Genomic DNA, 12,530 nt, shown 5'->3' on the forward strand with positions numbered 1-12,530 from the left:
TGGGTGTCAGTAACAGTGAGAAGGAACATTGTCAATGGACGTGTCACAGGCAGCAGAAAACACGGCCATTCCTGTGATTTACTACCATTAAACCAATGGTCGTTGTTCACTGATCTGATGAAGTCTCCAACATCCCTTCACAAGGAACCACAGAACCCTCCCGTCCTTGCGGGATTACTGACCGATCCCCTGGGCATTTGTCACAATTCTTCACAATCTGATTTATCACAGTTTAACCCAAATCCCTTTACATTGAAATGACACAATAGAACAGTTTCACAGTTCCGAGTGAGAGATAAATCAAGTTACCTCAACTCCTGGCACTTGTGCAGCCCGGGTCCCAGCCGCTGGATTCCTTCACACTCAATGTGGCAGTTCTTCAGGTCGAGGTGTTTTATTGTATCACCGAGTCCGATGGCATGAGACAGGACCGCGCAGTCAATCGGGGTCAGTGTCATTCTACTGAATGAAAGTGTTGCCACAGATCCCAGTGCGGCCTGAGCCAGTCCACGATTCTGAGACTCAAACAGGTAGTGCAATGTGTTAAGGAGGCTCCTTTTACCAGCTTCACTCTCCGTGTCTCCACTCTGGCGTTTAACTTCCTCCTTCACCCAGTCAATCACCCGGCAGGTTGTTTCATGAGGAAATGGACCCAGAAACTCCACCAGGCCCCGAGCTTTCATTGGGGAGGAGAGACCAGCAACAAAACGGAGAAATACCTCAAATCGCCCATCTGTCGTGCTGTGGGCATCAGTGAGGAATTTCAGGATATCCCCGGGATGTGGATTCAGGAATTGTGCGACTGCAGCTACAAACTCTTGGATGGTGAGGTGTGGGAATGTGTACACCACGCTCTGGGCAGAATCCTCTCTCTCCAAAAGCTCCATCAGGAACCCGGACAGGAACTGGGAAGGCTGCAGATTGTACTTGATCAAATCTCCATCTGTAAACACAATCTTCTTCTCGGACACTCCTCTGAAGGCCATCTGACCAACCCTGAGTAACACATCACGGGGGTTCTCAATCTCACGGCCGTGGTTTTTCAGGATGTTGTAAATATAGTAGGAGTACAGTTGGGTGATGGTCTTTGGAACTAGCTGTGGGTCCCTGACTCTTTGTGTGAAGAAGGGGCCCAGTGCCAGAGCGAGGATCCAGCAGTAGGAGGGGTTGTAGCTCATGGTGTACAGGATCTCGTTCTCCTTCACATAATTGAAAACAGCTTCCGCCACCGTCTGATCTTCAAAATGTCTGATGAAATATTCCTTCCGTTCCTCATAAAGAAATCCCAGGATTTCAGCCCGGACACTGATCTCCGCCTTTTCCAATAAATGTAACGCAGTGGGGCGGGTGGTCACCAGCACTGAACACCCTGGGAGCAGCTTGCCCTGGATTAAACTGTACACAATGTCAGACACTTCACACCACCACTCGGGAGCTGGGCACTGGTGCTTGGGTTCTGTATCTCTCCGACTGTCCGCAAAATCGATTTTGTGTTTGAATTCATCTAAACCATCGAATATAAACAGTAATCCCTCTGGGTTCTTCAAGACCTCTCTCAGTAAATTCCCAAAGTAAGGATACTGATACAGAATCAGTTCCATCAGGTTTATTCTGCAGTTAATACTGTTTAAATCGCGGAATTTGAAACTAAAGACAAACCGGAATTGTTGGTATATTTTCCCCGTGGCCCAGTCATAAACAATCTTTTGTACCATCGTTGTTTTCCCGATCCCCGGGACCCCGGCCACTGCTGCTGAACTCCCAGATTTGGATTTACTCCGGGAAAAGCTGCTCTGGAATAACTGATCAGTCTGGATTTTTTCCAACTCCCGGCGGAGATGTTTCTGTCTCCACTCTTCGTGGTCTCTGCCTCTTGCCAGCAGCTCATGTTCCACCAGTCTCCGATCTCGAACAGTAGAAATGACCGTGAGCTCAGCGTATCGATCAGCCAGCTGGAAAACCTTCACCTTCTCCGTCATCAGGATCGTGTTCACTCTCAGTGTTTCAGTTTGTGCCCTCAGAGTCTCCTTGTGTTTCTGTTGAACATCTTCCATGGGAACAGAGAACATTTTCAAAACGATAAATGGCTCATCTGACAAAGAACTTTATAACGGTATTTCAGCATTCAGTGTTTGAGATTACATGAATAAATTCAATGCTTCCATGGATATTAGGACAGAAAGTAAAATTCTGTTCGCAGACACGGAATTGACAGCAATGGATGTCCCTGAAAATGTCCAATCCTCATGTTCTGGTTCTAGTTATTTGTGAAGGTGAACATTCCCCTGATTGCACTTTCTGAGGAAGCTTAAACAAGCATCACTCCCCAGTAACATCTTAACTACATTCTACAGAGGCGTGGTTGAGAGTGTGCTGACCTTTTGCATCACAACCTGGACTCCAGCTGCAGTGCTGCCGACAAAAAAGCCTTGCAGGGGGTGGTTAGGGGAGCAGAGAAGGTTATTGGGGTCTCCCTACCTTCTTCCAAGACCTCTTTCAACGTCGATGCCTCCAGAAGACACGGTACATCATTAACAACCCCTCACACCCTCTCCATGAACTGTTTGTTCTTCTGCCATCAGGTAAACGTTACAGGAGCATCAAAACTAAAACCACAAGGCTACTAAACAGCTTCCTCCCACGGGCAGTCAGACTGCTAAATAGCTGCTCTATCTGACTCTGCTTTGGACACTTTTAACTTGCACCGGACACTTATAACTTGATTTAAAGCGACATGTGGCTGTTGTGTTTTACTATTTATTGTTGTGTTTATTATTTAGTGTTGCGTTTGTTATGTTATGATTGGACTGCTCCCTGGAAACGCTGTCTCATTCTGCCTTGCAGAGCTGATGTACGGTTGGAATGACAATAAAGTTTTTGAATCTTGAATATCCTATTGCAATCCTGACTGCACCTCCGGTTACAACAACATTTCACTATATTTAAAGCATTGTTTGCCTCATTAACAGACGATGTTAATGTTGATCTGGTGTGGAACTATGGAGAGCAGGACACTATGCATTTTGGCCAATCTGCACACTGGGGAGTCACAGGTGTCCACTGCTCTTGCATCAAAACAGGAGCAGAATACGCGGGAAATACTCAAGTCGGGCAGCGTCTGGGGGAGAATCACAGTGAAGTTGCGGATCGATAACCGATCGGAATGACAGGAATGAAAATGGGTAGTTTTCAATCGCAGTGATGGAGGATTGGTGGAAAGGTGGAATCTGTGTGAATGGAAGAAGCCACAAGCGTCTGTCTCAGTGATGTACATCGTGTCTGTGGGAGAGGGTGGTGAAGTCTTGGCAACTGCTACTCATCAGTCTTGCTGTGGGGGTATGGGGCGCTGTCTAATGAGGCCTCCGTCTGTCAGAGTCGACCATGGATGTCCTGCCCCTGCAAGCCGGGACACTCCGATATGGAGAGGAAGCTTCTGCCGATGTAGCAAGCTCCCTCTCTCCATGCATCTGATGTACACAAAGGAACGGCAGAGACTGACACAGCTTGGCACCAGAGGTGTCGCAGGAGATGCCAGTCTGCATTGAACACCATTTAACACTGACTCAGGGACTCCAGCTCCAGGCTTTTCCCACTGGGTTTACTCCCAAACTCTTCCCCATGAGGGGTTACAGTTACAAGGCAGTGGAGTTTTGAGATCAGAGTTTTCTTGTTCCTGGATGAGCTGCCAATCACGGCTGATGAGCCCCATCTGCCCAAAGCAACAGGTTGTAAGGCACCAGTAACCCACCTCTGCCCCTTCTCCTGTCGGAAGAAACGCTTCCACCGGGATTAGTGGCTAAACCGCACGTGAAGGCCAAGAGCTGGACAGAGGCTACTCGCCACTGGGAGCATTTAATAGGTCGTGGCAGCTGATCCGCACTGTCACCCCTCCCCCCCCCCCCCCCCCCCCGGTTATAACAATCTTAAGCAACCAAGGGGCGCTGTATTATTGACAATGAATCGGTAAATTGGTTTATTATTGTGACATGCACCACTGTAAAATGGAAAACTTTTCTGCATGCGATCCAAATAGATCATTACATCACATCGGTGCAATGAGGTTGTACAAGGAAAAATGGAACAGAATAGTTCAGGGAAACAGTGTTTCAGTTGCCGAGAAAATGCAGTGCAGGCAGACGATAAGGTAGAAGGCCAAAGGATCATTGGGAGGTCAGCGTTGAGTTTTTTTGTGACTATGATCCTAAACTGTAGAATTCAACACCTTAAACTACAGTACTGTGCAGAAGTCTGAGGTGTATATTAGGACTGACACATTTTGTCTTTTATTTTCTAGTTTGCACTTTATCCCGTTGTGATGCGGTTTGAACGGCATCGTCTGGATGAAAGGTGCTTTATAAATAAGTCATTATTATTATTATTATTATTATTGTTATTATTATCTTAGCCTAAACTGGTAAAACTTGAGGTACAGGCATAGCCAAGCACACTCATGTCTCAATTGATCGGAGATTTCAGACTATTCTCGTGGTGTATCGTGTTATGGGTTTTCGAAGATTTACACAAGTATCGCCGTGTGGGCCTAATTTATTAATACTATTCTGTAAAGCCTTTAGGATGATACCAGTTATCGATATTACGATTGGGATAAATAATACCCTGTTCGTGTTCCACAGTCTTTCATTTTGCCCTTTCAATTCAACATATTTCTGGTATTGTTTTTTACTAATTCATTTCTGCAAGTTATGTGTGTTTGGAATGGCTATATATATTTCAAAAGTTGCTTTTGCTTGTTTATCCTGTAAAATTACATCCGAACGCAGATCATGTATTATCCTATCCGAAATAATGATCGGACGCAGTATGATATGAAGGACTCTAACCTAAAAGTGGAGCAGGCTTGTACTTATTGTAAGTTATCGTGTTTTTTATCAGTTGTAGTTCAAGCAAGCTTTTTGGGAATGTTGTCCACCACTTGATTGTGCTTGTGCAAGTCATGAGATTCAGTTAAATTACTGCAGGATGTTGTAAAGTGTTGGATTGTTTCTGGTTTCCCTTGTAATTTTCAGCATTTATCGTCCTGAATCTATTGGTCGTTTATTCTGTATTATTGATAACTACATGTGTCAACAACCTTGTCCTGTATTGCTACAATGATCCCTTCTGTTTCTGGGAAGAGGTCTCCAACTCTGAGCCAGGGGCTCGACGCTTCCTTGTCGACATCTAATCGGCTCAGATCGTGGGGATGTCCTCCGTGGGGAGTCAGACTCTTCCATTGGTTAACGTTTTCTACTATTATGATAGTTTCTTCTCTTTTATGGGTTATGTTTTCATTTACGTTCAGTGATGTGTACCCCTTATCAGATTTGCATATGCTTGTATGGAGTGCTGAATCCTGCTAGCGTTATGAAAGTATGGCAATAGAGCTAATTGTGGATTTCAGAAAAGGCAAGATGACGGAGCACGACACACGAGTCCTCACAGAGGGATCTGATGTGGAAAGAGTGAGCAATTCCAAATTCCTGGCTGTCAATGTCTCCGAGTATCTAACCTGGACCCAATATATCGATACAGCTACAAAGAAGGCACAACAGTGGCTATAGTTCATCAGGAGTTTCCAACATCACTGGAATATTTCTACAGATGTAACTTGCAGAGTATTGTAACTGGTTGCATCACCGTCTGCTTCATGGGGACTACTGTACAGGATCGGATTAAGGCGCACACTCAACGATTCAGAACAACTTCATCTCTGCCATCCAGTTTCCGAATGGACATTGAACCCATCGATAGTGACTCACTAATCTCTTTTTAAATTTCTATTTCTACACTAATTTATTTTAATATTTCATATAATCACACAGACATGCACAGCTATATATGTTCAACTTCCAGGCCCTGAAGCCACTTCGCTGCTCAGCCAGATCCACCGTCTGACAGGCCACATGTCTCGCATGGATAACTCCAGGTTACCGAAAGCAGTACTCTACGGAGAACTCTCTCAGGGCAAGAGAGATCGTGGTGCCCCGCGCAGGAGGTACAAGGACCAAATTAAGCAGAGGCTCTCTCAGGTAAATATGGAGGTCAACGAGTGGCAGCCGCTGATCCACGGAAAAGCCAGGAATTCTGAGGAACCCAGAAGAGCGACTGCTGGAAAGAAGAGGGGATGCAAGAAGGATCCAACTACCCAAGCGCCTGCATCCCAGCTGTCCCTCTGTCCCAACTGCTCCCGGGTCCACAGATCCAGAATTGGCCTCTACCGTCACCAACAATCGTGTCGTCATCCAGTACCACCACACCCCCCCCCCACAGACACACACACACACACACACACACACACACACTCACAGACACACACACACACACACACACACACACACACACACACACACCCACTCACAGACAGACAGACAGACACACACACACACACACACACACACACACACACACACACACACTCACAGACAGACAGACAGACAGACAGACACACACACACACATCTATTTGGGAAGAGAACAGGATTTAGGGTATGTTTCATGATCATTAATGCTTGGTGGAACCCCGGAATGTCCATGCCCTCAAACCCTTTTGTTCCCCGGATCTGGAGTACCTGGTGCTGCTGTGTAAACCTTTCCGGCTGCCAAGGGAGTTCCCGGCTGTTATTATCACAACTGTGTAATAACAACATCCCCCAGTTGTGTGTTATTGTCACAGAGGGGAGATGATTACCTTCAGAAATCGGTCAGTACTTCCCAAACCACAAAATTTGTATCAACAGTTCCGTGTGAACAGCACTTGCCGTGTGACCAACTGCTTACATTGCCGGTGATCAGCAGGAGCTCAAGAAATTCAGCTCCGATCTGTGCAAAGTCATCCAGGCAGCGAAACGACAATACAGAGATCGTATTCAGGCACAGCTCTCCACCAACAACACACACAGCTGATGGAAAGCTCTGCACCCCAATGCAGACTTCAGAGCTAAGTGCAGTGGTGCTGCCAACATCGCTGCCTGTCTCCCAGAGGATCTAAGTCTCTTTACGCTCGGTTCGATATCGCCAACACTGAGACCCCGAGGAGAGCCGACAAAGCGACCTGCACATTGGTCATCTCTGAGGCTGAAGTTCACAGGTGTTTCCAACGAGTGGACAGTCGCAAGCCTGCGGGACCGGACGGGGTCCCAGGGCGGGTACTCAGGATGCGCGCGGCACAACTGGCAGGTGTATTTACGGATATTTTTAATCTCATCCTCTCCCAGTGTAGAGTTCCCTGCTGCTTCAAATCATCCACCATTGTTCCTGTACCTAAAACAACTAAGGCAACATGCCTGAACGTCTGGCGTCCTGTCGCACTCACCTTAATAATAAGCAAATGCTTTGAGAGACTGGTCAAGGACTGCATCTGCAGCTTGTTACCACCCACACTGGACCCCCTACAATTCACCTACCGACACAACCGATCAACAGATGACACAATAGCCACTGCTCTGCACACCTCCTTAAACATCTGGAGCAGAGGGATGCTTATGTGAGAATGATGTTATTAGACTACAGTTCAGCATTCAATACCATCATTCCCTCCAGGCTTGACAAGAAGCTCAGAGACCTCGGCCTTCACCCTGCCTTGTGCAGCTGGGTCCTGGATTTCCTGTCAGATCACCAGCAAGTGGTAAGAGTGGGCTCCCTCACCTCTGCCCCCCTGACCCTTAACACAGGAGCCCCTCAGGGCTGTGTCCTCAGAGGTCAGCGGGAGACGCTCATGGAGTGAGTACTGTTTCAGATCCGCTCCATAATCTTTACTTATTTTAACCTTTGATCACCCTTATTCAACTTATTGTTACCTACACCAAAAGACTTTTGCTACTTTCTCGGGCTTATTGTTAAGATTTTATCGTGAATTTTGGAAGATATGCAAACAGAAATGGCTCTTAGATCCAAAGGATGAGAACCGGGGCGAAACCCGAACGGTAATGGAAAGAAGCCAGCTCAACCGCAACGCACTGAGTTAACTTATGAACTGCTTATGGAGCTTTTGGATAAAAAATTTGAGGAACAACGTCAGGCTTTTCAACGAGACATAAAGGTTTTTCAAGATTATATGGTTAAGACGGATTCAGTAATTAACCAGCAGCAAGCGCTTATCACATTGCTGCAAGAGGAAGCGCGGAAACGAGATTTGACAATTGAAAAATTGCAACAGGATTTAATTTCGACTATTAAATTGGTGGAGACACTTAAAGCCAAGAGTGTCGATTTGGAGAATCGGTCCAGAAGACAGAACCTACGCATACTTGGTCTCCCAGACGGCATAGAACAAGGCGATCCTTCGAAATACTTTGCTCAATTTCTAAAAGATGCGTTTCCGTCAGTTTTTCCAGTAAACCCTCCGCTACTTGACCGAGCACATAGAATTTGGAGTCGATCACCGACGGTTTCAGATAAGCCCCCGGTGGTAATCGTCCGATTTCATTACGTACACGATAAAGAACAACTCATTCGTGAAGCTCGAAGGGCTGGGATGATTAAATTTCGTGATTATTGTTTTCGTTTGGTCCAGGATTTCAGCCCAGAAGTCATGAGAAAAAGGCTGCTTTTTAAACCTCTGATGTCTGAATGTTATGAGAAAAATCTAAAACCTGCGCTCTTATACCCGGCGAAGCTCAGGATCTCCCCCCCGAATGCTCCGCGTAAAGTATTTTTGTCTACCTTTGAAGCGAAAAAGTATTTGGAGAGAACTTCCCTACTGATACAGTTACTACTCTCCAGTAAATGAGTGATTCTGATCGTGAAAGATGGTTTTTGATTTTTTAAACCAGGGTTAGTCTCTGGTTATTGGTGTAGGTTTATCCTATACTTCATATTTAAGTTAAAGTGTGTTTTCGTTATATTAATCGCTCTGTCTTATACACTTTAACTACTATACTATATTTTTTGTCTATTATTTTTGTTCCCTTGAAGGTATATTTTTAACCTTTCGAAGTGAATTTTTTGTTTAATATCAAGATAATGGTTTTTTGTAAAGTATTGGTTTAGTTTAAGATGGCGTTATTGTTTCTTTTTTCGTCTTCTTCCTATAATGCATCGCTTATCATAGTTTAAATACTTCTTGATTTGTTTGGGTTATAACCCGATTTATAAACTTTTAATGATTTTATTCCCTTTTTCTTTACAACTCAGCATATTAAGAAGCGCAGTTTTTAGTACTGCGATCATAATTCTTAAAGTTCGGGTGGTTTTTTATATATATCCGTTAAACACGGAGTGGTCTGCCGCTGATATGGGGGTAGAGTTAGTTTCATTTTTTCTTTTTTCTAGCCATATTTTGGCTTTTTTTCTTTTTCATACGGGGGTGGGGGTTGGTCTGTTTTCTTTTTTAATTTTTTTCTTATCAATTTGTTTTAGTTTTTTTACTTGGGCTGTTCATGAACTACAAATATGTCTACGATGTCGTCACTTCCGGGTCCGCTCTTTATTTTTGTCCCTCTTCCGGATGCATGAGTTTATAACATGGTTAACCCTTTATATACCAAAGGGATGACTTTAGAAACATGGTTCAAACCATTAACTTTGTGTCTTGGAATACTAATGGATTAAACCATCCGATTAAACGAAAGAAGATTTTCAAAGTATTCCAAAGACTTAATGCTCATATTATTTTTGTACAAGAAACTCATGTGAGGAAGGAGGACAAATATCGCTTTTTTAGGTCTTGGCGGGGTCAACAGTATCATTCGAATTCGAATGCCAAAGTTAAGGGAGTTTCAATTTTTATTGACTCCTCTATTACATTTGTTCAACACGATATCCTTTCGGATCCGAATGGTAGATTTTTGTTAATTACGGGTTTACTCGGTAATAAAAAGGTTGCTATGGTTAATGTTTATGCCCCGAATGTGGATTGTCCTGATTTCTTTAAGTCCTTATTTACTTCTTTACCTAATTTAAATGAATATAAGTTAATAATGGGTGGTGACTTTAATTGTTGTCTAATTCCTTTGATGGACAAATCTACACCTATTCAGACTCTACCCAATAAGTCGGCCACTTGTATTAACTCCTTTTTGACTGATAATGGAGTTTTTGATATTTGGAGATTTCGTCATCCTAATGACAAAGAGTTTTCTTTTTTCTCACATGTTTATCACTCCTATTCGAGAATTGATTATTTTTTTATTGACTCTTGTTTTATTCCATCGCTTTATATACTTTAAAAGCGTATATACGTGGACAGATTATCTCGTATTCTGCTGGTCTGAGAAAACGCATTAAGAAGGAAACTTTTTTACTGGTTGATAAAATTAAAGAGATTGACAAGAAATATTCGACTACTCCTAGCATGGAACTTTATAAACAAAGGGTTGAACTTCAAATGGAACATAGTTTATTACTTACATCTCCGATAGAAAATCAATTAATGAAAACCAAATCTGATTTCTATATACATAGTGATAAATCAGGAAAACTGTTAGCTAGTCAGCTGAAGAATGTTTCAGTTAAACGCCAGATTACTAAGGTTCGACAGCAGAATGGGGATTTGACAGTTAACCATGATGACATAAATAAGTCTTTTCAAGACTTTTATACCTCCCTGTATAAATCTGAATTCCCTCAGGATCATAATACCATGTGTGATTTTCTCGGGAAATTGAATTTTCCAAAACTATCATCTGATGATATTTCAGTAATAGATACTCCGTTTACGGATGCGGAAATTAAAGGGGTTATTTCCTCAATGAATTCTGGGAAAGCACCAGGTCCAGATGGGTATACAGTAGAATTTTTAAAATGTTTTTCTGATACTCTATCTCCTTGGCTATGCAAGGTGTTTGAAGAAGCAATTAGATTGGGGAAGTTGCCACAATCTTTTTATAGAGCTTCCATTTCTTTAATACTGAAGAAAGATAAAGACCCTACTGATTGTGCATCCTACAGACCAATATCTTTATTGAATGTGGATTCTAAGATTTTTTCCAAGTTGCTGGCTTCTAGGTTGGAGAAGGTATTACCCCAAATTATTTCGGAAGACCAAACCGGTTTTATTAAAAATCGCTATTCTTTTTTCAATGTTAGGAGATTATTGAATATTGTTTATACTCCTTCACATAATACTTCAGAATGTGTTATATCATTAGATGCGGAAAAAGCATTTGATAGAGTTGAATGGCCCTACTTATTTTATGTGTTGGAGAAGTTTAATTTTAGTCCGACCTTCATTTCTTGGATTAAACTGATATATCAAACTCCAGTAGCCTCGGTGTTTACTAATAATCAAAGATCTCCATTTTTTCGTTTATTTCGGGGCACTAGACAAGGTTGTCCTCTTAGTCCATTACTATTTAACATCGCTTTAGAACCTTTGGCAATTGCCATCAGAGAATCACAGGATATTTTGGGTATTAATCGTGGAACAGATATTCATAAGGTATCTTTATATGCAGACGATTTATTATTATTCATCTCTAATCCTGAGAAATCTATTCCAGCAGTCTTATCATTGTTGGCTCAATTAAGTGAGTTTTCTGGGTATAAGTTAAATCTTAATAAGAGTGAATTGTTTCCTTTGAATAGACAGGTCCCAAATTATGGTATTTTACCTTTTAAATTAGCTAATGATTCTTTTACTTATTTAGGGATTAAAATTACCAAAAACCATAAAGAATTATTTCGGTTTAATTTTTTACCCTTAATTGATCAGATTAAAGGTTTGTTTACTAAGTGGTCACCATTATCTTTATCTCTGATAGGTAGGATTAATGCTATTAAGATGGTTATTTTACCTAAATTTTTATATGTTTTTCAAGCGGTACCAATTTTTATTCCGAAATCCTTTTTTACTAATGTTGATTCAAAAATTTCTTCATATATATGGCAGAATAAAAATCCCAGGTTAGGTAAAATATACTTACAGAAGACAAAGAAGGATGGTGGGTTGGCATTACCCAATTTCAGATTTTATTATTGGGCAGTTAATATTAGATATTTGATATGTTGGTTGAAAGAATGGGATGGTCCTTTTGGCCCTCATTGGGTGAGTTTGGAAACCAAATCGGTTTCTGCTTATGCTCTGGGTTCTATCTTAGGGACATCTCTCCCTTTTGCTCTTTCTAAATTGCCGAAGCGAATTGACAACCCGATAGTTAAATATACCTTACGTATATGGTTTCAATTTCGGAAATTTTTCGGGTTGACTCAATTCATGTTAAATAGTCCTATTGTATCTAATTGTTTTTTCCATCCCTCAATTATAGATCATGCTTTTTTGGCTTGGAAAACTAAGGGATTATTAAGATTTTCCGACTTATTTTTGGACAACTGTTTTATGTCCTTTGAGCAACTAGCTAATAAATATAATTTGCCTAGATTTCATTTTTTTAGATACTTACAGGTTAGGCATTTTTTAAGTACGGTACTTCCTTCGTTCCCAAATTCTCTGTCTTCAGATACTTTGGAAAGTTTGTTTGAATTAAACCCTTTTCAAAAAGGGCTTATATCAAAACTTTATAATATAATTATGAAGATACGTTCAGTGCCCTTTGATAAGACCAAAAATGATATTATTCCTATTGAGAATTGGGA

General features: G+C 42.1%; 1 protein-coding gene across 1 annotated transcript in view; it reads right to left on the reverse strand.

Moving 5' to 3' along the window:
* Window positions 1-309: 309 nt before the first annotated feature.
* LOC140722348 (NACHT, LRR and PYD domains-containing protein 3-like) overlaps window positions 310-12,530 on the reverse strand; it is a gene marked incomplete at its 3' end in the record, with an annotated part of 46,807 nt that continues 34,586 nt past the window's right edge. Inside the window, exon 7 of the mRNA XM_073037113.1 lies at window positions 310-2,047. Coding sequence (XP_072893214.1) covers window positions 310-2,047 — 1,738 coding nt within the window. The remainder of the gene's footprint in view (window positions 2,048-12,530) is intronic.

This window comes from Hemitrygon akajei, unplaced genomic scaffold (genome assembly GCF_048418815.1).
Source record: "Hemitrygon akajei unplaced genomic scaffold, sHemAka1.3 Scf000075, whole genome shotgun sequence".
Classification (NCBI taxonomy): Eukaryota; Metazoa; Chordata; class Chondrichthyes; order Myliobatiformes; family Dasyatidae; genus Hemitrygon; species Hemitrygon akajei.